Source organism: Psittacula echo, assembly GCF_963264785.1.
Source record: "Psittacula echo genome assembly, chromosome: 2".
Classification (NCBI taxonomy): domain Eukaryota; kingdom Metazoa; phylum Chordata; class Aves; order Psittaciformes; family Psittacidae; genus Psittacula; species Psittacula echo.
The window spans coordinates 13,095,265-13,120,845 of record NC_137737.1 but is presented as its reverse complement, the minus strand read 5'-3'; the positions used below and the strand labels follow the sequence as shown (position 1 = coordinate 13,120,845).

General features: G+C 39.3%; 1 protein-coding gene across 2 annotated transcripts in view; it reads right to left on the bottom strand.

The window, feature by feature from the left end:
• Positions 1 to 25,581, bottom strand: part of VPS41 (VPS41 subunit of HOPS complex) — a 411,778-nt gene that overhangs the window by 20,653 nt on the left and 365,544 nt on the right. For both annotated transcript variants that reach the window (XM_080611180.1, XM_080611179.1), the window contains 10 exons: positions 22,491 to 22,637; positions 21,247 to 21,313; positions 14,150 to 14,247; positions 11,611 to 11,740; positions 9,771 to 9,886; positions 8,175 to 8,231; positions 6,154 to 6,215; positions 5,231 to 5,312; positions 1,008 to 1,100; positions 384 to 511 (listed from right to left, as the gene is read on the bottom strand). In XM_080611180.1, coding sequence (XP_080467306.1) covers positions 384 to 511; positions 1,008 to 1,100; positions 5,231 to 5,312; positions 6,154 to 6,215; positions 8,175 to 8,231; positions 9,771 to 9,886; positions 11,611 to 11,740; positions 14,150 to 14,247; positions 21,247 to 21,313; positions 22,491 to 22,637 — 980 coding nt within the window. The remainder of the gene's footprint in view (positions 1 to 383; positions 512 to 1,007; positions 1,101 to 5,230; positions 5,313 to 6,153; positions 6,216 to 8,174; positions 8,232 to 9,770; positions 9,887 to 11,610; positions 11,741 to 14,149; positions 14,248 to 21,246; positions 21,314 to 22,490; positions 22,638 to 25,581) is intronic.

Genomic DNA, 25,581 nt, shown 5'->3' with positions numbered 1-25,581 from the left:
GTCACATATTTCCAGCCACACAGTAAACCTAAACATACTACTTGTGAAACTGTGGGAGAAAAAACCTCACCATTTGACTTTCCTGTGGGCAATTCTGAAATGCACACTTCACAAAAGAGGCCTCCTATTTGAATGTTAGCTATTTGCTTTGGAAAGAGGAGCAGCATATCCAATCTTATACTGAACTCTTTGCTTTCATGCTCAGCATACACTTTATCAAGAAGGGGAAAAATAGGCAAGCTGTGCAATCAGCAGAGTGGAGATGAGAGAAAGCTGATACTCTGTAGACATATTCCTGTTAAGAGAGCTAGGCAAATATTTATCGAGTATAGCACACTATTTCAAGCTTCCTTTTTGTAACAGGAGTTTAAAACCATACTCACAATTCTGCAAGCGTTCGTAGCAAAGTCCTGTTCTGTGGATCTTTCTTCAGGTGATCCACTACAGCTTGAACTATGATTGTGTTGTTGTACAGATCTCCAGGCCACTCTTTTATCAGGGTTGCAAACCCCTAAAAGTATAAGAGATTGTAACAGAAATAGAAAGAACTGCCTAAGGAACAATTCAAACCATCAAAGCTTCAGCTAAGCCTCTGAGATGACACCTGCTGGCTTCACCTCTAAGCCACTTTTATGTGCCCACAGATGTGCACAGTGCAGAACCCTGATTTTCCTTCTTAGGGCAATGTTATTAAGATTCATGAAGCTGATTCTCTTTCAGGTGCTATGGGCTTTGTGCAGCACCTCAACCACTTACGCTACATTAAACAAACTAAAATAACAGTATTTCTAAGTGAGAATAAAGACAGTATTTGAGTGCTGTGAAGAACATTCTACTTATTCTCTTAAAAACAACCCAAAATTCATCTTTTTGATCTTTTCATTATTGTGGAACTGTCCATCAATAAATATTGGAAAACAACAGAGAATTTGCTGTCAGAGTTCTACACTGCTGAGGGTGTTTGGGTGGCTGTAACTATTACACGTGGCCATGTCAGGCTGCAGTACCTCGTAGTCACTCTCCAAAAACTCATGCAGGACCATTTCATAGATCAGAGGTTTCAAAACTGGGTCCCGTCTGGGCAAGTAACGACTAATTGCCTATAGGAACGAAGAGAACAAAGCGTCAGAAGGAGGAATGACACATAACATCCTGGTACACTGATGACAGGAGAACAGAATTGTGAGGCAAAAAACCAAAGCTCTGTGCAAAACACGGCGCTTGGTAAATGCTCTGGAAATGCTGCTTATTTATATTTGTAAGCAGTACCCTGATGCTATTTACTTTAGGATTGCACACACTGCAAATATATTACTTACCTGAAAGTATTTTCATTGGAAAGGTAGGTGGTAAGACACTAGTTAGAATGGAAGCAGCAGCCATTGCACTGAGAGAAGTCTGAGTATTTCCTGCTAGTCATTAAGAAAAGAAAGCCCATAAAAGATCCCTCAAAAAAAGAAAGTTTTCATGATCCATTTTGTCCACTCCCAGTCCTGCACCTTGTACAATGGTATCAGCATTCATTAGCTGAAAAATGTGTACTTTTGATTTATGTCTTCCTGTGGGGTCACGACATTTGATGCAGGGTTCCGTTCTGCCACCTATTTTTACATACCCAAATGAAAACTAATCTGAGCATACACCTCTCCATGGAAAAGGTGAAGAAGGTGTGTGATCTGTTGCTCTATAGGGGGTGTTAAGGAACTGCATTCTGGCAGGCAGGAGACAAGAACCTGCCAGAATAAATCAGCTCATGCCCTGGAATTTCAGCACAGCATCTTATTAGCACTATTATCCCACACAACTAGAGGCCAAGATTATTACCTGCCAAAGTAAACCCTACTGCTGCCAGCTGTGTTGGGACTTTGGGGTTTGTAGCTGAAGGCCCAACACTGAAGAAATTCCTCCAAATACTCAAGAGATGTTGCCTGTTGCCCACTAATGGCACATGGTACAGAAGCATCTTGTTAGTGAAGCTGCTTGAACAAAGCAGGAGAAATAACACCTCACTACATCTTTATTTTTGAGGTTTTGCAGTTTTAGAGATAGCAATGGCTATTCACAACAAATTCTCCTAGTATTTAAATCAGACCAGTTGCTCAAGTTACATATTTTATTCAAGTCTTCCATCTGTGGGTGAAACAGGAGGTAAAAATAAAAGACCAATAAAAAAAAAGCATTGCTAATGACTTTGCAAAAATTAAAAGTTCATTGCTCACAGGAGTCCTCTTCTCTCCCCACGCTGTTCGAGCTTGGCCAGTCTCTGAAACACAGCACACTGCCAACATCAGCTCTCACCATCTGTCACGGAATTTAACAGCTAACTCAGGGCACGGCTGTACCAGCTGCCCTGGGGAATCATAAAAAAGCCTCTTCTGACCATAAAGCAAGCAAGCTGGACATCATTTGAAGACTTGAAGGCAGAGGGCATTTTTCAAGGGCTGTTTTCATTCCTGCTTTCTACCTTCCTGCTGCCTCCTAAACGAACAGCCTCATCCAACATGCTTTGGTGCAACTCTTGGCTGCAGCTCGGCCGCACAGTGAGCTGTGGAGCAGTGCCGCTGCCTTGTTGCATGGGGGCCAGGCTGCCTTGGGAATGAAACCTCTCCTGCTCCAAGTCCCAGTGCTTGAAGGAAAAGCACAACCACCTCCTGCAGTATGGCTCCCATGCTCAGCAAAGACTAAGAAGCATCCAAGTTATTTTTAAGCCTAGGCACAAAGGTGAACCAAGACCCACGCTGGTGGCTACACGCTCTTTCCATTTTATTTCTAAGCAGTAGTTAAGGAGTGAGGACAGACAAAAAGCTCCAGAATCTGGATGCCTTTGTATCAATTCCTGAATCACATGGCCAAAGTGACTTTAAATAAAGATACTATACAGACAAATACTTCCTTTATTTCTTCTGAAGACCTGCCTTCAGACTTCTGATCAGTAGGTATAAGGACAGGGTATACACAACAAAACTGATATAAAAGTTACCATGAGATCACTTAAACCACCTCACTGATAAGCCCAAACCACAATTACTTATACCTATGAGATGAAAGGGGCTGTCTGGATAATGCTACTCTATGCCACACTCAACAGAGACAGGTAGAGTCTTTCATGCGTCCTCTAGCCAACATTTTGGTCATTAAAGCATTACTGCCGCTAGCTGATCAACCTGCACCCCTGCTGAAAGTCACTGCTGTCGCAGCAGAGTCAAGAGAATGGAACATATCCCTTGTGCCACACGCAAGAGTGTGGCATCTTCCTTCAAATCCACCTTCCTTAACTGCATGAGCTGAGACATTGGACTTTACACTGCAGTGACTTAGGGACGAGCACATAACTCCATCAAGCCACTGCTGCTGGAGGAGAGGAGCAGATCACCGCAAGGCTCTAAAATTTGGAAACTGCCATAAAAAGGTTTTCTAGAGGACATTCACTGATGACACAAGGGACATCAAGATACCAAAATGCAGCCTCTGCTAGCCAAACAGAACCTTTCAGTACAGAACACTCAAAAAGCCCCTAAACCTGCAAACAAGACCCTCACCCCACAGTGGGGTATCACTAGTTAATCCCTCTGCAGAAAGGAAAGTTTAAACCTTTAGTTTCACCACCACCTCAGCTACTGTCAAACCACATTAGATTGGAAACATCAGATTTCAGGCAACCACTTACACGCACTCCAAATTCTTTAAGAAAATTCCCTTTCAAAATACGCTTTGTCTCCAAATCCCAAATGAAGTCTGCACATCAGGGCTTAAAGCCATTACAGCTCCTTACAGACTATTGTGTTTAATACCCACTGGTTGAGTAAATAGGTAAAAACTGCAAATAGCACCCAAGTGACCCCAAGCGTTACAAGAACCTCTTCATTTTGATCTGGCTTAACCTAGGTCGTCCTTTATGCTATTCAGGTATCTTTAGGAACTTAGGAAAAGTTATTATGTGACTGAAATAGTAAAATAAGAAAAGCATCTTCTAGAACTGCAGCTTGAAGCTGAATATTATAATGGATTCATCTTCTGCTTTTCTAAGTCCACTTTCAAGGAGCTGAAAACAACCAACTGTTTAGAAAGGTAGTAATTTAACAGAGATGTTTTTGCAGTAAACCTGCAAATATTTTTATATTTTCCAGTCTGCTGGATGACATAAGTGGAGACAAGAAAATATCCATTCCAGACAGCTGCATCCAAAGAACAAAGTAAACCCAAAAGGACTAGGAAGCAGTGTATAAAAATTTCACCTATACCTGCACTCGAGTCCTTTATTGAATTGAAATAGAGAGACAGAAATATGAGATTTCATCTTCCAAGGTGGCAAAGAGTGCACCAAATCACTAAGAACTCACACAAAAGGCAAGGCTGTTCTCGCACTGGAGTGGCTCTAAAATAAAAGCCAGACATCCTGAAAACCCTAATGCTGAAACACTTTAGCTCTTTGAACGGAATTAAACAGCTCAAAACCAGCAAGGGGTGCATGCTGTGAGATCTTAATAATATGTCCTTTTTGGCTCATTGAGTTTGAATAGGAAGACATAAAATTCAGAAATAAATGTACATGTGTTACCAAAGGGAGTGTGCATAATGTTTTCTACCGGTTTGGCAGTGACAACGCTATAGCCTTATGTCCTGGGCAATTTATTAACTGAGAAAATCACATTAAACATGTACTGTTCTGGTAGCTGGCTCGTGACCAGGGAAAACACAAGACAGGGCAGGTTGCTCTTTCCTGCCACCATTTGTAGCACGCAGCATAGGTTTTCCCTGTTGCTTTACAATTTAACTATTCCTTAACATTTAAGCTGTGGCTTTGTTACAAGGGGCTTGGATTTTCTGGAAACGCTGGCACCCACACTCTTATTTGCCTTTAAGGATTTTTCAAGACACTAGAAGAGAGTGAAAAGCAAATGGGAAAGATGCATTTAACTGTCAGCATCTTTGCAATTAAAGGCCTCGAGGATGGGTCTTTCACTTAGGGGCTGTCAACAACTTAAAAATAGGTAGCTGAGTACCTGGAAGTGCTACGCCTCCAACTCTGTTTTGATGCACGTTAACATATCAACATCAATCTGAAAGACAACTGAACAACTAGAGATCTGGGTCAGGAACTTCAAAGGCAGCAGTGAAACCATGGCTACCACAATGGGGCCATGAAATGACATCCTTTAGATACTTGGTCAAAACACAGGGGAAGTACAGCATGCCAATGACTTGAGTCCAGAAACAGAAATTAACTTACCTTAAGCTGACCTATTTCTTTAAACTTGTAAACTTCGAATTCCCAGAGTTCCGTGTTTTTGCCAAGAATTTTCTGGCACTTTCTGGAAGGAAGATGAAAAGGGGAGAGAAGAAAAGTAGGTACATAGAATAATACAAATGTGAAGCACAAATGCAAAGCACCCTCTTTCCTCTTTCTTCTCCGTATCAAGATACTTTCAAAGGTGACTTATTTTGGCAACCCTTGCTTCAAGCAGAGTATGCCAGGTACTCCTCCTTTCAGATCTTAATTTTTGTTGCATCCAAGAGGATGCAACAACTTACTATGCATTGACCTCTATTGATTATTGATTTATATTAAACATTAGGAAGAAATTCTTCTACATGAGGGTGCTGAGGCGCTGGCACAGGGTGCCCAAAGAAGCTGTGGCTGCCCCATCCCTGGCAGTGTTCAAGGCCAGGTTGGACAGGGCTTGGAGCAGCCTGCTCTAGGGGAAGGTGCTCCTGCACTTAAAAAGAAATGCTTACATACATGAAAACACAAATCTTAGGTAATTTCTAATCCCTGTTTTAGATACCCATATTCGACATTTTTGTTTACATCCACATAACCACACATTATTTTCTGATGGCCTTACAGGCCAATGACACACTAGTAAACTGAACTATCAAAAACCAAAGAAAACCTCAATTTTGAAAATCTAGCATGACTTTGAAAGATCAAGGGTGACTTCCAAAAATATGTGTATCTCAATACTAGTCAAACTTTAGAGTAACTTTTGAGTCACTAAAGGCAAGCAAATACAGGGCACAGCAATGCATCTGTATGTACTGAAAGTCTGGAACCCACAGAAAATCAACATCACTAAATACTTCAGAGACTGAACAATTTGCTTCACACAGACACGCTTCAGCCAGCAAAGAAAGTCATTAATAATAAGTTACCGAGCAGCCAGGTCATACTCTCCTTTCTCCACGAGGTGATTTATATAGGCTAAGCCAATGTCCTAAAAGGTATACAAATAAAGAGTCAGTTGTAAAAGCTTGGAAGTCTACTACTTAACTGCCACAATAACTACCATTCCAACTGTGTGCACTGCTGTTAAGTGAAGCACCAGGTCCTAAATGGATACCCCAAGCTCTCCTTTAGATGTAGGGCCCAGAGAACAGTCAACAGAAAATACCTGCATAGACTGCTCACGGGTGCAATATAAGATCCTCATTTAAATAACTCTCATTATCTCACTGATGCTGGGAAGACTGTGCCACCTCTACATATTAATGATTGTTCCAAATGCACAGCTGATGGCTCAGGGCTTGCATTAGTTATCTCAAAAAGAAAACCACCAGCCACTGTATGAGACACTTTGTCAACACCAAGTTTGCAGGTGGGAAAAATGCTGGTTGAGAACGTAAATCCCAGTGCTGCTCCATAAAGTAAAGGAATCACCAAGAACTGAGCAAGATTATTACGTATTATTACATACTAAATTCCCCTTCTCAGAAGTTTATCACACAGTTTTAAAAAAATAATTAAAAAAATCATGCATGTACACCACATTTTAGGATTTCATTTCGCTACAGGAACCACCTTTGTATTTTCAGCTTCACCATTCTCAAGAGTGAAGATTTCTGGCAGCCTCCTTCTCCTGTGGGCCAGCTCCCCAGTGAGCAGAAAAGACAGTATATGGAAAGCAGCTGCAGATCTGTGGTTGTTGAGGACCCTTGCATGCTGCTCAAGTGGTGTAGAAGAACAGTGACAATTACTGCAACCTAAAATATCCCCAGGACCATCAGACTGTCAGTGTGGTGTCACTGGTCTAATTGCTGCTGGGCAGTGAGAGCACGAGTTGATTTAAACCCCTGTACCACTAATCCTTCACTTAAGACTCAATGTCAACATCTCTTTCCTCAACACATTCCATGGCTTTTGCATTAGAAACCAAACACTCAACAACTCTGCTTGTATATACCCGCGCTGAATTTCATCCTAGCAGAACTAATCTCTGCAAACCAGGAGAAAAGCTTTTTTTTTTAACTAATGAATTGCCAGGACCTCCTTTCACATCTTTTGCAAGGGTCACAGAACAGCTAAATCATACAAACTCTGTGATAGGTGATGCCATGCCATTAGGTTTTGGTTCAACTTCTGGACTACACAAAGAGAGTTTTTAAGACCTACTGATATACAGTGTGAATATTATAGCAGTAATCTGGCTACAATCTAAACACATTTAACACTCTGTACTTAAATACAAACTTCCATTTAAAGAAGTAGCAGTATGAATGAAATTCCAACATGTTCACATCGAGGTCAATTTAAACAAAGACCTAAAAAAGAGCTAAAATGAGCGATGCCCTTGTGACTATTAAGTTATTCCCCCCTCTTGCCTTAAACATCAATACCCTTTGTTGCTCTGAAAAGGGACTATAAAGCATGGGAAATAACTACACAAGAGAAAAGGAGCTTAACTATGTAAAGTAGTTAAGAATTGCAAAGCAACATGAGAGAGCTATATGTGAAACTGCAACTGAATTTCAATAACATTTAAAAGGTCTTCCAATTGCACCTTTTAAACTCCTGCCAAAACCCTGTCACATGCACAAGGTAAAAGTTAGAGAAATATGTCACCCCCTACCCAATCTTTAATAATGAAATACTGCATTACTTGAAACAACAGCAAACTTAATACAAAAGTAAAAGCAAACAAAAACCCTATCAGCAATCAAGAGGGGAATTCTCTTCTTTTTAATGTCAACAGCACCTTCATAAAAGCCAGACCCTTTCGTGTTTCACATACTAACATTCCTGTTCTGCAGCTGAAACCAAGAAACCGAATGCTAGTTGGAGTATGCCTAACAGGTATTGTCTCATGTGATACAGAACACGGAATGTGTCTGTAGCATCTCACAGCATTCTAAAAGAAATCAGGTATGTTGTCTTGAATAGAAGTTTTGAGACTTACCAAAATCTTGTGCTTTTTTATAGTTTTCTGACTGATCTCAGCTGCCATCAAAGCTTCCTATGTTCAGAAAGTAGAAAACAGATACAAGCCAAATACACCAATTTTCAATACAGAAAGCTCTAGAACTGCATAAATCAACTATGTTTCAGAGCAGTGTGTTTGAAGCACTAGAATTTTTAATGCCATGGTTGGATGAACAGCTTTGAATCCATTCTCCAACAAAAGCAGTCAACCAAAGAGAAAACTACTTTTGTTTCCATCTGGGTTCATTCCACATTACTATATTAGGATCAAATTGCAAGATTACAACCAAACAGACAATGTAATCGCATTGGATCATTTTCAAATAAGAACCCTTCGCTACCAAAACCTGTGAAAATCATCACAAAGGGGGTGGGAGAAAGCTGCCTTTCACTTCTTCAGCCCCAAACTCTCCTCCAGTCAGAATGATTTATGTTTAAGTGTGCCATTCTTCTACTTCTTTCAAATGTACAGAAACAAAGCTGGCACTTTGACAAACAGAATGAAAGCTTTTAACATACATGGTAACACACAAGCTATCTACTACCTTGACTGGCTTTCATAAAGGCACACACACAGCTGTCAGCTGGAAATTACTGGAGTCTTCAGGGACCAAATGCTGCGATTTACATAAACTGCAAAACTGCACTCATCATCCGAGTTTGCTATTGAGATGCAAAAGCATCCACAAGGATTTAAACAAATCTGCCTGAGGAATATCATGTTTGCATTAACAAAAGGAACACGTGCTGAATGGCTTTTCCACGTATATTTTCTTTTTCTTCTACTGGGCACCCAACAAATACCATGGAAATAAGAATTTGCAAGTTACTTTATGCACCATAACCAGTGTTCTAAGTCATTAACTGCAGGAAATCAGAGGCCAGAACACTGGGTGCATGTTGATATCATCTGTAAGAATTTATTATTGGTTTAGATGTTTAGATATACATGCTTAAACACACCAATATTTATGTAGCCAAATACTGAACTGCTTTTTCCAAGGGAGCTGTACACCCTTGGTTTTTAATATTGACAGTGCTTTCTTGTAACACTACTTTCAGCACCAATACCTACAGTTTGAGCCCATATTATTTTACTTGTAAGAGCTTCAATACTGAACGTAAGTAACATGGAGCAGAGCTCTATATTAGAAACAATATAGAATGGGAAAAACCTAATATTGTCCACCAAGCCCATTTCCCTTTCTCTCTTTATTTGGGATAGATATAGAAAAAACCCCACATAGTTCATTAGTTAACTGCTCTGCTGCTTTAAAGCCAAAACCCAGCTTTAATAATTTTCAGTGACAGCTAATACTTTTCACATCTGATGCCAAGAGCAGTATTCACAGCATGTAATTCAGCTACCTCACTTGGGTGCAATTCAGATGAGCTGTTTCAGTAGGAAGACTAACTCTCCAGAGAGATGGAGAGTCAATTCCCACCTTTTACAAGCATTTAGTCAATGACTGTAGGAACAAACTATCCAATCCAAATAACCTAGCAAAGTTCTTCATCCCACTCCAATTTCCAAACCATTAAAGCCTGAAGGAAAGAATGTTGTAAAGATTACTTCATATTTCTTCTTCTCAAGAAGCCAGTCAATGTGGTCATCTTGGTCCCGCTCTTTAGCCACAACCACATCTCTTGGGCTGATGATATAAAAGAGTGATTCCCCTTCCGAATACTCTGCAAATGCATACATAGTTTTATTTTTAGTAGTAGCAGTAGTAGTATTTTCCTTAAGTAAAACCCTGCTTTTTAGTACACCCTTGAGGGGAATTTTAAAAGAAGAGATGCAAGGAAGAGAGCAAAGCTGCTCCTGCACAACATGCCTGTTGGGAAGCTGTATTTCCCAATGAATTAAAACTAGTTTAAATGGCAAAATATCTTGAAAAAAAAAAATCACTACAGCTTATTGCAAATTCTGATTCATCCACTATGTGTAAACTTTATGATGGTTTAGAACACATTATTATACTTTTAGAGGACTACTACACTACATAGCCTGCAATAAACTTATCCTCCCCATCAAGGTCAAGGCCATCAAAAGCATAAATGATAGATGCCATAACCCCTGGGGACACAGCACATCATTACAGCAATGCATTTGCAATGCTGTAAGTTAAGGTTATATGTATAATGCATTTGCTTATACCATAAGCCTTTATTTTGGAGAAAACTCAAAGTAAAAATGTACTTAAAGGTAAAATCAAACACAGAAGATGACTGTTCAGAATAGTTACTATTTCCACAGAAGCCATGAAGAAACACCATCAACAATTTGTAGGTACAGAAAACAAACCCACCCCCTACCCTTTTTCTGTATCTCTATATACATACAAACACACTACTGAAGTGGCAAGTCACAAAATGATGCTTGTTTTAAAGCCATCCAAATATTTAGACTTGTCAGATTAGCTAGAATATTCATTAAGCATAAAAGTACAACTGTGGACATCAATGTTCTGCTTAGGGATGGGTATAAAGAAATTACAGTTCTATTGATAGCAGATGAGATGTTTGGAGATCAGGAGATATACTGTTTCTTGTGGCTTAAGGGCATTGATGTACACAAAGAGGCCTGCCAAGCCTATGATTTGAAGCATGCCGCCAGAGAAGACGTTTAAACATCAGATTCATGGTTTTTAAAAGCCAGAAGGAATGTTTCTGTGTAACACAGGCTATATAATCTTCACCACGGAATCCTGCATCAGCTTTGCCATGCATCTTTCTAAACTACAACACATGTATCAGAAAACCATCCTATCTCATTTAAAAGACTCTGGCTTAATCTCCCTCCTGATTGGTAATTAAACCTACCTTTTAGGCTGAACTTGCCAATCTCCTATTGAAAACATCTCTTCTTCTCACTACATTTTACCATTCTGGGGTCTATTATATGCCAACAGCTTTGTCATACAGGGAAGCTAAATATCAGTGTGCCCCTTTTAAGTTGATCCAGGTGCATCTTATATTTGAAATGACATTTATTCCCTGTTTGTCTCTAAAGCAGCTTTTCCAGATGCTGTACCACTCATTTCACTATTCCTGAAGCCCTTTGTGTTCAAAGAGGCACAAGAATTCATATGGATCACATGTTCAATACATCTCTATTAAAGATATTGCTTCCCACAATACTGGACATTACATGAGATCTTTATTTCTGCCTTCCATAGTATGTCTGACACAATAGACAGTTTTACAAATCATGACTTTAAACATACACATTTGTTTTCTTTCATGTAACTGCTTCTAGTGGATTTCCACTTGACACTTCTGTGTTATAAGCAGTTTTACACAATTATTCAAGGAGATGACATAAAAATGAAAAAGGAGGCTCAGTCCTCCCAAATCAGGTCTTTTTTAACCAAGTTATGAAAATATAACAAAACATTATTAAGAGCACCTACCTAAATGATAATCTCTACATTCATTTTCCTGAAATCCTCGTACTGTTAGTGCATCAGAAGAGATCTCTTCACAGGACTCTGGTAGGGGTTGTACGATATCCAGTCTAGGCCTTGCACAACACTCCACTTCCTAGAAAAATGCCAACATCTTAGTTGCATCTACATGATTTACCTTAGTAATGCCAACTGATGGTCACCTACAAACAAGGCTGAAATTCAATAGCTCAAAACATTCCCCAAGGTCCATTACATTGCACTGGGTACTCAGCTGTGAACCACACAAGTTGCAAAGTTGCGCTCAACAGAGTAGCTGTAATCATGTCTGAAACACAAAGAGAAGTTATTCCTCATGTTGGCTTGCCTCCCTTGAACAGAGGCAAGGAAAAGGAGGCTTAGACATGACACAGGTCTAACCTTTCCCCTGAGGTTGCTCACTATTTTTCCGCTCTTGTTCACAGAAGTTTTCAGGGCTATCACAGATGATCATCAACCATTGCATTCAACAAGCAACAGTACAATTTAAGACAAAATCTCAGCTGGGCTCAGGCCTTGAAAGACAGGGCTCTAAAAATCCATGATATTCTGGTACCAAAAGGAACTTGGGCTTCTTTTAGCTCATGTTTAATTTTGCACTTTTAAGCATCCAGAAGCAGTAGGGAAAAAATAATCTGAGAATAATCCAAAACTCCTGCTATGCTGATGAATTTTCAGGAGGGTTATGGTAAGATGATATCATGCACTTTCATCTTCTATCCAAGGAAAACTGATGTCTTCAATGAGATGGAGTTTTAATTAAGTCAAGGTACAAAACAATCCCTTATTTCATACTTCTGAATGTGAATTATAACAGAATACAGAATGGAAGAGCAAGGAGACATACAAAGTGGATTTACACAGCTCTAGCCTACCCACTCATCAGCAGCACCACTTAGGTCTTTTCTCAATTCAACTGTTAGTGCAAGTGGGGGGACAGGAGGGGAAGGAAGAAAAAAAAAGAAAGAAAAAAATCAAAGCAAGCCAGGAGTTCAATTCTCTTCCAATCTGTAACAAGCAGGAAGCTGTCATTTGAAAGCTGTGAAATCAAGCATAGGCAGAACAGCATTCCTCACAACCCAACAGCACTTGCAGTAAGCAGCACTTCTGCTGCAGGCTCAGGCTTCACAGAGCCAAGACACTAACAGAGGGGCTCCCACCACACCAGAGCACAGACACGGCGTCAGGGAGGAGAGTACCTGTTTCCTTGCAGCATTCTGCCGATTAAAAACAAATACAGGAAAGAAAAAAAAAAAAAGAATCTTTCTCCTATGTTTTATTACCATTGTATCACCTGAAATTCTCTTTTCATCTTTCTTTCTTGAAGCAGTCAGAGTGACTTTAACCTTTATCAGCCACTACGCTCTTTACACTAGTTTCCTTCCCATGCTGCTACTTCATTAACAGCAGCTTCCCAATTTCCTTGCTGCTTCTTGCATTTCAATGCACTTCTTCCCCCTCCCTTACCCATTTGTTTGCCTCCTTTGCTTTCACCGACTCTCCCCACACTCGAGGGCCACTATACTGGCTCTCTGGGGAAACACTGCTGGGACATTATTTTTCTCCTTAATATAAATAAAGAAAAAATACTATGACATCCTGCAGCAGAGCTAGAAGCAAACCCTATTGATTTCCGCAGGCTCGAGCATTTGTTTGAACCTACAGCATTTCATTGCCTAGCAACTTGTGCACCCAGTTGCTTAAGGTTACTATGGTGATGGTTGTCCCACGCAGGCATACTATCAAAGAGATGATCAAGAGCATCTGCCATTCTCACACTGCAACTTCAAGGATTTCCTCCACTGCCTTGCCTTTTATTTGGCAATATGAAATAAATGTTGGAGACAGACTCAGTGCTCATCCGCGTGCAGTCAGAACGGCTGACATGAATTCTAATTTCTATCTATCTATACACATATTGGGGTGAACACAGCTAAAGGTCTTGGAAGCAAGAGAGACCATGATGCTGCTTGCTTGCAGTCATGCATCCCTCCCCACCACAGTGACTCTTATTGCTTGAGTTGATCATAGAATCATAGAATCAATTAGGTTGGAAAAGACCTTAAAGATCGTCAAGTCCAACAGTTACCCCTGTCAGGTCCAGCTTCATGACTCTCACTTCTAAGATGCAATTGTCAGAAAGCCCCTGCTATGGGATATGTAGAAAGAGATTCTACATCTCCTTTGGTGCAGAAACAGCAGCAAGAAAGAGAGAAAAGGAGAGAGAAGGTGGGGTGGGAATCAAACAAGGAGAGAGGACTATCTAGAGGAAACCTTCTCTGCCTTCTGCAAGAAACAGAGGAACCCAGACAGGACTTCTGAAAGGTAAGTACATTAGCCTTCACCATGACCTCCACTGACTATTTCATAGGTCAGAGAAGTTTCGAGCACTGTTCACTATCAGCACATAACAATTCTTTTCACAGATAATCAGACCTGTGTGACTGGTTTCAGGCCCAACTGACAGGCTAGTGCTGTGCAGAAACTCTACCAGAAAAACAAGTACCGTTTTGTCGGAAATCTCCTTTACATACGAGAGGACAACGAGCTGGTCACAGAGAGGGGCGAGTCCACTGATATAGAATTCCGTGTCAAACTGGAAAACTGAAATGCAGGAAAGACAACAGATTGTTACATAAATGAATGTGAATGAACTGCTCCCTAAGAAAAAACACACAACTGATCTTCAGTGGCAATCAACAGCATGCAGTAGTACTTCGGAGAAATGAAGCCTCAGCACATGTAACAACCCTACAGACTTCCCAGTTGGATCAGCAAGATGAAAAATTATACTTAACAGACTAAATTTCACTAAAGCTTGTAAGAAAAATATGCTTGTGCTCCAGGACATGCTACAGATGAAACATGTGAAATGAACAGTCAGCCTGATTTTCAGTAATCGCATTGAAAAAAAAGGAAACAAAACCAAACTCATAAAATAGGCAATAAATAGAACAACTTCATTGGTTTGCATATTTGCAGCAAGTTCATGTGGCCATATGAGAATCATATCTGCGGCATCTATTGGTATGATATATGAAAACACAGAGATCATTATTTATTTATCATCACTCTAAACATCACAGGAAGATTTACAGATACCCTCATTACAAGGAAAATATATGTTTAAATAGTGCCTTCTTTTGTGCATAAAACTTCAAATGTAATTTTCTAAAACTGGTCTTGAAATTGAGCTTAAATATATGATGACTATTTTGAGAAAGAGAAAGAAAAAGAGAGCTGAACTGGATTTACAAAAGACCTCATTAAAGCAAACCCCTGCCACAGAAACTGCTATTTCGTTTTATTCTGCTGGATTTACAGCGCAGCCTTTTTTCTGGGCTCTTTTCTCATGGGGCCCAAACCAGGAATCAGCTAAGTGCTTATGTTAGAAAAACTTCCACCTAAAATCTTTTACAAAAATATCAGATGCATCATCATTTTCTCCCAAACCATGGTTTTAGGAGAATCTAAGCATAGGGAAGAAAAAAGAAGTTTCCTTGCTTACTGGTTAGCATGCTCCAGTACTAGTAGCTACTGTTTACTAAAATAGTTACTAATTATTTTGGCAAAGCAAACAGAAAATGCAACATTATGACACTAAAAATAAAGCTGATTTTCTTTAACCAAGGTAATAAGGAGGAACAAGAGAAATAATTGTCCTCCTGCCAAAGGAGAACAAATAATACTGCAAAGTAAAGTACAGAATTGACACCTGTGTCTCAATGAATAAGCAAATACTGGTTTTCTCTTAATGACTGCTGACACTTTGACATCACTGGGGGACTAAAGCATGGCACAAGGGTAGAGCACTTAACCTATTCTAGGAGAGAAAGGGTTCACATTTGCAATCCTGCACATAATTATTTTGTTCTAGCCTGCAAGACCGATCAGATTAGTTCAACTGTGTCACATGTTGCTTTGAGTGATGATCTTAAACAAACCATGTCAAACATCTACATAATATATATTATTGCTTGCTTACAATTTAGTATTTGGCATTTGAAAAGAATATGGAAGGTGGGAGAAAAAACATGGAAAAACCAGTCAAATCCACAAATGCTAGAAGAACAAGCAAAGAAACTTTAATTTCTGCTTTAAAAAGTGACAACAGAAGGCTCTCAAAGGTATATAAAATATTGGGCTTGGATTTGCAGTGGAAAACAGCACAGTGACTGATACATTTATAAAGATTATGGGGACAGTTTTGAAAAGCCATGGGTGTTTGTTTGACTTTCACTTGAAACTTTAGTTCCTCTGTCAGTGAAAACGTATGTAACATCCACCTAATGGTGCATTTGGAACCAAGCAGTAGTACTGTTCTGCCCAACTAAACCAAACAAATAAACAGAAATCATCACTTCAAGTTTTGTTTTAAAATAGAGTTTGGTTTCCTTGGTTTCACTTTCAGCTTTCTCTCAGCTCATGCTCCTCAAGAGGCCTTGTTGAAACACAATGCTCTAGCTCTGCTGCTACAGCCTTGAACAAAGAATGGGGTGGCATAGACAGTGCTGCTTGACCTGATAAAAACCTTTGATGCAGCTAATCAAAAAAGTCCTACTAAAAAAAATCTTATAGAAGCTATAGCTGCACAGAACACTAATAGGTTAATTTAACTTGCTCTCTGGACACTTTGTTGTGATCAAGAAGGGGGAAAGAAATACAACATAAAGGCAATGCAGAAATGCTGTTAATTTGAAAAGGATCCAAAACAATTAAAACAAACATAGTATTGAAGTAAATGGGAATGACCGAGGTATGGCCATGTGTCATACATGTTTATGCCTGTCATGAGAGAAGACGGAAGATAAGCTGACAGTGGATCTACTCTGCAGCTGTCAAAGAAATTACCAGGAAGCAAAAAGAAACCTGAGAATATTTTGTTGTTGTTGTTCATTAAACAAAACGTATTAAACACACCACAGCACAGAAATAAACCAATATTTGGTATGCTATTTACCCAACTCTATAAAACAAATTCCCCTGGAATTTAAAGATAGAAACACGCTGTGGACTGAAACTGAAAGAAGTTTATGTTGCTTAACCAAATAAATTGGTGGATGTGCCCACTTAAAGAAATACCAACTGCGACCCAAAAGGAACTTCTGGGGAGGAGCAGTGAAGCAACCTACATGATGGTCTTTTATTTGGCCTTGAATATCCTCAGAACTTCCTGCAAATTTGCTACTTGTACTAATCCATGTGAAATCAAGCAACTATTTACTTAACCATGTACATATTGCAATGGCATTTTAATGGGGTTATCTTTTTCCTTGATTTTCAGTAGGAGGAGCAGTAGGGTAAGACTAAAATCAATAGGGGGTCCAATACACCAATGATTAACAAAAATTGATGCTTCCAGACTTGGAATTCACACTCTCTACTATTTATTTGTTTTCAAAATGGAAAAGTCATGTTCAAATTTATTTTTGTTCAAGTGCTGAAGGTTCAGAAAAGCTTCAGAGAAAATTTAGCAACCACTAATCAATCATTCTATATATAACTTTGAATGCCACACAACAAAGCGTAGCTTTTTCATTAAAGCAAAGTAGGGCAATGAAAATGATATTATTAATTGACTATAATCACTGAACAAAAAACCCCACCTAGGCTTAGAAGCAACCACCACTTCACCATGCCAGTAATCATCCATCTGGTGGAGTCTACTCTTTCAATTCAATTACAGAAATGATTTTTCTACTGTAAGCAGTGTTACGATTTGCTGGTTTATGTGCAGCCAGGTTGTGAGTAATAGAAGTGCTACCATGGTGCCGAAATCATCTCACCCCTATTCCATCTCACACAGCAATAAAAATCATCTTTAGAAATACGCAATTGCCTGGGCAACTCTAGTTACAGACAAACACAACCTTTAAGGAAATCCCGTGGAAACCTTGATGACAACTGGAAAGTCAGGAGCTTAAAGTCCAGAGCTTCAAAGTTGATTTTCTGAAAAACTCTTCCATTACACGGTGAACTCAGAAACCTTCATTAACCAACAGGGAAAATATTCAGGAGTCTGACAGTCTGGACTAATTTTAATCAAGATATTTATAAATGACTGGTTTGGCTTGTGGCAAAACAAGATGAGCACAAGCCTAAGTGGAATCAGCTCTATAAAGCGGTTGGGGTTTTTTCTTCTTTTTTTGGCAATCTGCTGCTCAGAGTGTAGCGGGCTTGCTTCAATGAAATGTTTGCATAAATCAACATACAAAGTTGATGGCATTCAGTCACAGTTAATTTCCTGCTCGTCATATTCATTAATTAAGCTTTAAACTCTGTATAAAGATGCTGGTAAGGTAGATCCCACTATCTCCCTGGAAAAGCAAAACCAAAAAATATTCCCATGTTTTCTTTTCAGATATAAATGTGCAAATCTCAATGCTTGGTGGTAACCTGCCATGCAGTTATACTACAGTTCCCTCACAAAACACACAGATGTTCTGTTACAAGCACATCCACAAATCATGTCATTTTTAAGCCACAGTTCTGTTTCGTGGGGAACCTGGGGTATACAGAGGGAAGCCAACTGCTCATGAGGCATTGCTGGCTGGTTGGTATCTGGAATTAAGCTGAGCTTCCTCAGATAAAATTTGGGCTAAAATAAATGGAATAGGAAGTCTCTAATTGACTTAAAGTTTTTAATCGACTTTCAGTATTAATCTATTCTCTGCTATCATTAACATGAGTAACTGAGGCAGAGATAAAGTACTTTTCCACAGAAGTATATAAAATCCCAAGCTACCTGACAAGGACATTGAAGATGAGATGCCCTGTTTCACTTTGAAAAGGCATCGTATTAACTGCAAAGTGCTAATTAGCTCTTTAACAACCACCTTTCTCATGGGCTCCAGTTGAGGAAGGGTTCCTTGCTCTGCCCAGAAGTTGTTCAGCATTACAGCTTTTGTACACGCATCATGAGCGAGCACAGAGGTCAAGCACTCTTTAAGAAGGATCACAACGGCATTTAGTCCATGTTAAGCCTGTAATTCAATACCAATACTTTCTAATCAATACACTAACTTCACAGCAGTAGCTGACAGAGCTAAACTGATAGGATCTGCTCAGCTAACATACATTTAAACCTAAATAGAAACATTTCACTGTAGTTTATCTTCGACACTGAATGAAGACCCACAGAGCCAACGAACTGTAACATATAACCAGAGACAACAGAAAAGATTACTGAAGAAAAACACCATCAATATACTGAAGGATGTAAATAAAATTAGCAATGCCACGTGGATCTCCATGCATGAAACCTGTATAATTCATCTGATTTTCCTTATAGGTAATCACAGCATTATTTTCTTTAAAATCAAACTGCTAGCAGTGGTGCTACTTTCCCACATTATGGGCCATTGGATTAAGCATCACAGTAGACACTGTATTTATTTCCTGTCTAAGAGTAAGTTTAGCTATGTGTCAAGACAGAATCAGAAGATGAGGAAGACCTTGTTACACAGGATCCTATATGCCTGACTTGCAATGCAGGAAATGGTCTGTTTCCTTATTCACTGAGCTGCAAACCACTGAGGAAACATTTATGATCTACTAATGCCATTACAGTTTACTATGATACTACTGTGGCACTTTGTGGCCCACAGAATGGCTCTAAAAGAACATAAATCTGATACTGTTGAGACATGAGAAAACATTGTATTATCCTAGACTTCATATGTATTACTGTGGTGAGCAGACAAAAGACTATTAAGTCTCCTATTCCACTTCTGGTTTTCAGGCCAGGTGCAAAATTCTAAGAGCAGGGAGGAAAAACACCCAAAAACATGACACAAGTTATGTTATAGGTCTCATTTTTCATAAGTATGTTGCCAAGATGTTATGAGTCAAAACATCTGAATGATATTCAGCCATTCTGCCACTGAAGGCTATTCTTGCCTTGTGTAAGTTCTTTACCTTAAGAAGTGTTTCAGCTTACGCACCCACTTAAAATATTAATGGTCTCAAAAAAAACTACACTGGTTGCCGGCCTGCCCATTAATAATACCAAACTTTCCAGCTATGCCTTTGAAAAGTTGAAATAAGTTTGAAATAGGTGCTATGGCATGACACACAGGTCTCAAGAAGACATTCTGTGTGACTGCATCAAAAGCTATTGAAATCTGTCTTGAGACTTGAACAAATAACGTGCATCTCTCTTCCCTCCCAACCTAATACCTATGTTCCAATGAGTGCATTTGGCAGAGCTGTTTCAGTGCTTTGACCTGAAACCAGAAAGAAAAAACTGAAGCACGTGGTTAACAGGTTAAGTGAGATAAAACACCAGTCATCAAGAGCACAGAGAAGAATTTAGGCTAAAAGTTGTAAGATGAAAGTTACTTCCACAAAAATCTGTGACCTTCAGGTCCATACCTGAATATCTGAGGAGAGCTTTTTACTTTTATTTAAATGAAGTTCCAATAGACAGTCACACAAGACTAGCTCCCTCCACGTAGACACATTACAGCTGAAGTTGCCTCTGTTCTCTTGTGACTAAAGATCTCTATTTAATTATTTTCTAAAAGCTACTTAGAAGTACAGAAAAGATCTGAGGCTAAAACTCAAGACTGAACCTCGACTTGACAAAAATATCACAAATATCACAGAATTCCACAGCTAAGTATTCTATTGGGACTATGCAATCTTAAACAGCAAGCAGCTTTCAGGTCTCAGTTAACTGTCAGGCATGCCACCGTCGCTCACTATCCTGAGTTCCTACAGAATTCAACAGGTCCCTCAGATGATTTTCAGAAGCTACTTTAAGACAGTTCTTTGCTGAAATCAGAGTATACAGCTATGCCATGCACCAGACTAACCTGAGTCAGGACCTTGCCTGAACAGTCTTTGTCTCCAATCTCATGTCATTACGGCCAAGACAAAGAAGCGCCAAAATTTACAAACTGTTGTCTGCTCTGGTCTGCAGAGTCTCAGAGGACCTGTTCATCTTCCTAGCACTACCTCTTCATAGGTATTTCCTTTCAGTTGTGTTCCTCTTCCCCTCCAAATTTCCTTTAAATTCCACTTTGTGCTTTAATACATACGTTTTGTCAAGACCTTTTCCATTAATTAGCACTAAGTTTATTCATGTTACCCAAGCTAGAGAAATAAGAAAGTGAAGGAGAACATAAAATGCAGAAGCATAAAAGACAACAAAAAGGAATTCAAATCAATTTTCCCGCACTATAGCAGATATGTTAAAAAAAAAGAGAAAAAAACCATTATAAGCAGTGTAGTCAAACAACACATAATCAAATAAAGTAGCATCTATTTTCTCCTTACTACTACACTGATCATCATTTAACCAAGATGAAAACCAAGTTCTCTGCAGGAATCTGCGTGAAGGGTAAGTTAAGACATCCACTGTTCACACAAGGATCTCTGGCTTTAGATGATCACAGAATTTAAGACTCCATGAATAAATAATAACAGAAACCTCACAATGCAGGACGACATTATGACAACCTCATCAACTAAAAATGAGGAGACATTTATGTTACAAATACCTGTTGCCTCTGAACTGTAACAGCTTTTCAGGCTAGAATGTGAGAACAGACCTTTAAAGCTTATATAATTTTGAAAAAGAGCACACTGATGCAATCATACCTATTTCCACATAGCGGTTTGGAAGGTCACGCATTTCACTGGCATGCCGTTCCTTCACTGAGCAAATCTAGGAAATAGACATTTGGGTCATTATGACAAACAAACTCTAACTCCTAAAATGATACTAACTTTGCCTCAATAATGAGTTTCTCTGAATTCTCAGACATCTCTGTATTTTGAAAAGCACAGGCTGTACAACACTGACAATGCATCACCGAAGAAGAAAATCAAACAGGAAGGTTGTAGCTGTAGTCCACAGCTGGCCTCTGTTGGTCCACTCTGATGGACTACATCAGAGAAATCTGAAAACAACAGACAACAGCCCACTGTGATTTCTTCATAGCGGCATATATTTGATGTTGGTTTTGCTACCTTCTCACACCTTGTGTCTCATTACCTTACAGTGTCAGTAACAATATGCTAGTGCAACTCCCAGTAACAGGAGGAGAGTGTGTATATACAAAGAAATGCCAATCCCCAAACATTGTGAAGCACACACAGTAAAAGGCAGACAGATGCCAAACTTAAGGCAAACCTTCTCATTTGTAAAACTCTTAAGCTGAATGCTCCAAAAGCTTTTTACACTTCACCTACCTCACTTTACCCTCCCTTTCCATCTACTCCTACAGAGCACTTTTAATTTCCCACTGTGCAGTGATGTAGTAGGCTGTTCTTAGAAAACAGCTAATAGGCCTCTAACAAACTTATGTCAGGAGCTGGTCTGAACAAATAATAGTCAGTCTCCAATGAGCAAGCTGGTAATGCCAGTTCCCTGCTGAAAGCAGAACAAAACCCCAAGCAGCCTGTCCCCCCTAACTCCTTTTTGTACCATGGTTGACCCAAATCATGTGGCTGTTTTAGCAGTCACAACCTCCGCAGCTCACAAAACAACCCCCTCCAAAAACACCTTGTGGGAAGTTGTTCTTCCTTAATGCTAATCAAAAGAAATTAATTCAACAGCCCACTAGAAGCTTTCAAAAGAAGCAACCTCTCCAAGGCACACAGAAGTGTCCCTGAGGATTACATTCACTGCCTGCTCACACACAGATCTGTCTGACCGCTGGGTGTCTATCACTCCTTCTCCTCATGAGGGTCAGTCCAATGACATTTCTATGGCAGCAGGAGTTCTGCACACTGTAGTCAAACCAAATTCTATTTTTTTCGATTGTCTTTGCTTTTCAGAAATAATCCTCTGTTTCTCTGTGATAACAGCAAGCATTTATTACAAAGACAGGTAATTGCACCTTTACTGAATTTCCCCAGCCAATAATCAGCGTTAAATTATCCTTCCAGCAAAGGCTGCAGGGATACATATCTGGGCGAAGGCTTATGTCATCTCGAGGCACATTGGTAATTCTTTGCTTGGAGATCATGTCAAGTATCTTCACACCCTGAAAGTTTAAATACCAGAGAACTTCATTCAGCATGACAAACTTCTATACAACATCCTATATTATTAAAGCAATCATAGCAGTTTATGGCATAAATTTCAGGGTAAGGCTGAGAGTCCCAAAAGAAAAAGCTGTGGATACAAAGACCCATCTAATCCAGGAGCTGACAGAAGAACAAAGTGATTCGAGTAAGTCAGATATCTTAAATTCATATGCCAAATGCAAAGATATAATAAACGAACGAATGGCAGGTGAGCAACTCCAGTCATGAACAAGGTCAGCTCGTTGGGCTGGTGCTACAATTGGAGAAATGAAAAAAATCACAGCTCTTCCACAACAGCCCTTGTAAAGAAGCAGAAATTTCCAACTTGGAAAAAGAAAAGATGTGAAGCAACAACTCATTAAGATTAATGACGCCAATCTGTACTTCTCTAGAAATACATTTCTACTCTTACATTAAGACAGAAAAACAAGCTTATTTAAATGATGCTTGGGTTTGTATCCTGTGATTTTTTACTGCCTCCTTGGGGAACCTCCTAAACTAGCAGAACAGAAAGTTTAAAGAAAGGAAGATTAAAGTCATTGGAGAGAGAGGGTAAAAAAAGGAGCCATTAATGAGATTTTCCTATGCCATTTAGACAAGGTGAGCTATAGCCTCTGCAATAGCAAAATGGAGATTAATTTCACGTTAGGCAATGACTTGTTCTTAGTGATTTAAAAACAAAAGTCCCCAAAATAAACCCAAGTCTTTTAGTAGGTATTTCTTTTCTGCTCATTGAGCTTAAAGAACAGCTCTAATCATCATAGAAAAGGGATGGAAAGGACCTTTAAAGGTCACCGTCCAGGATGCCATTCCATGTTAGGATTTCCCTAGTAATAAAACAGATTTAAAAGATTCTCGTGTCTGTTTCTGTTCCCCCCCACTGTGAATTTCTATGTTCCCAGCTGTACAGATTCAACTGTTGCTGAGTCAAAGAGTCTAAACATGGGGGTCATGGTCTAAGCCATGACTTTTTTAAGTCACAAGGCTAGTAAGTGGCATGGGGGTGGGCTGTTTTTCCTTTTTCCAGTGATCTTTGCCACTGAAGAACGCTGAGCATGCAACATACTCCTATTGGCATCTCTTTGGTTAACAGCCACCAACATTTCAGGTAAAGCTTGCACACAGCAACTGCAACAAACAAAGCCCAGGTCTCTGGGTTACAAAAAGAAGGAGATTATGCTTTGTGTTGTCTAAGCTCATCTGATAAAATCTTGCAGTCTTGCTTGAACTGCATTTTCATAAAGCTCTCTTTTAATAATCTTGCCACTTTGTCTTCAAGGATGATTTTCAGATAAAAGCAACCCACATCACAACTTGGTTTCCTACACGGCAGTGAATCCTATATGAGATAGACTAGCTTTTCAAACCAATAGCATAGGAACCTCTATGGTTGTAAACATGCCATTCGCATCATGAAGCAAAAGGACCTCCAGAATCAACTTCCTGTCATGAAGGAGCCTGAAACCTGTTAAAAAAGGAGTTATGCAGCCAAATGCCTCTGAAGCTTTGGACCTCAGGTGTCTCCATTTGTAAAACTTACACTTGTGGCCATGGACGAGGAAGAGGGCACAGCAGCAAACACAGGTTAGTTGAGCATCTGACAAGCAGAATTAGACCTTGCCTATATAAGCTCCTAATACTCAATGTCTAAAAAGCATAAAATGTGCCAAAAAAGGAAACAAACAAAAAAAGGGATTAAAAAATAAAAACTAGCAGCTACATACGGACAGCAAGCAGCAAGGCTACAAAAGATTTGAAAGAAAAGGAATGGAACACAAAACCTTGCTAGAGGATGTAGAATTGTTTAAAAAAGTAAAGGGGGAAGGGAAAGGCCAATAACCAAATATATTAATCTTTTGGAGGGCAAGTGTCATTTCATTTTTCATTGAAAGATAGGCCCTGACCATGGCTTTTTGTCTCTGACAGATGGCTCTCAACATTTTATTAGTATTCTGTGTTCTGTGTTATCTCTAGGGATGGCTCTCCTCAACTGTCCTACCTGCTCCCAGCAGATTCACCTAGAATATATATTTTAATTGCATAGCTCTGAAAAGAACAAAACCTTCAAAAAGGATAATGTTATGTCGACCAAGCATTCACTGAAGTTTCAATTCTAATACAGTTATTAAAGGGGAGCAAATAAACACAAGTCCACCTCTAACAATTCATATCAAACTGGCTTTGAAAGGAATAAAAGAACAATGGCTTTGAAATATTTTAATAAACACTTCCCTTCAGGAGGAAAAAACAAGAGAAGGAACAAGGCAAGTGTTTCAGAAGTACTTTTACCACATTTTAAAGTACGAATTTGGAATTTAGATGTGATACATATCCCTCACAACTGAGCTTTAAAATATAGATCTTGACCCATCAATTAGATACACAGTGATAGATGAAATGCAACACTCAGCATCAAAGCAATGGTTCCCTTTAAAATACGAATTACACTTACAGCAAAAAGGGCCTATTTTTCCTAAGTCTCACCTTTCCTTGTGGCCTACCCACTGTCACTTCAGTAAAAATTACAAAATCCAGACAGGTTTAGGTTTTTTTTCCAGGGGGTAGAGATGTTCTGTTATTTATATAGAGAAGAAATAAATTGGCATTCCTTCCTCAGATAGTTCACTTCAATAAACTGCACTGGTCAAAACTCTACCAGAGTGCACAGTAGTGACCATCCCCAACAGTGATGTGCAGAGCCACTTTTCCTAATTTCTTCAGAAGTGGCAATCACATGGAGGACACCGCCTAGCCCATAGGAAACACCCGAAGAAATGTCCATGAAGAAAAGGAATCTAAAACTCTATCTTTTTTATAATGCTTTTTATACTCTATTCTTCAAATGCACCATTTTTCCATGGAGTATTTTGGCAATAAACATTGAAATACAGTGGTATTTTT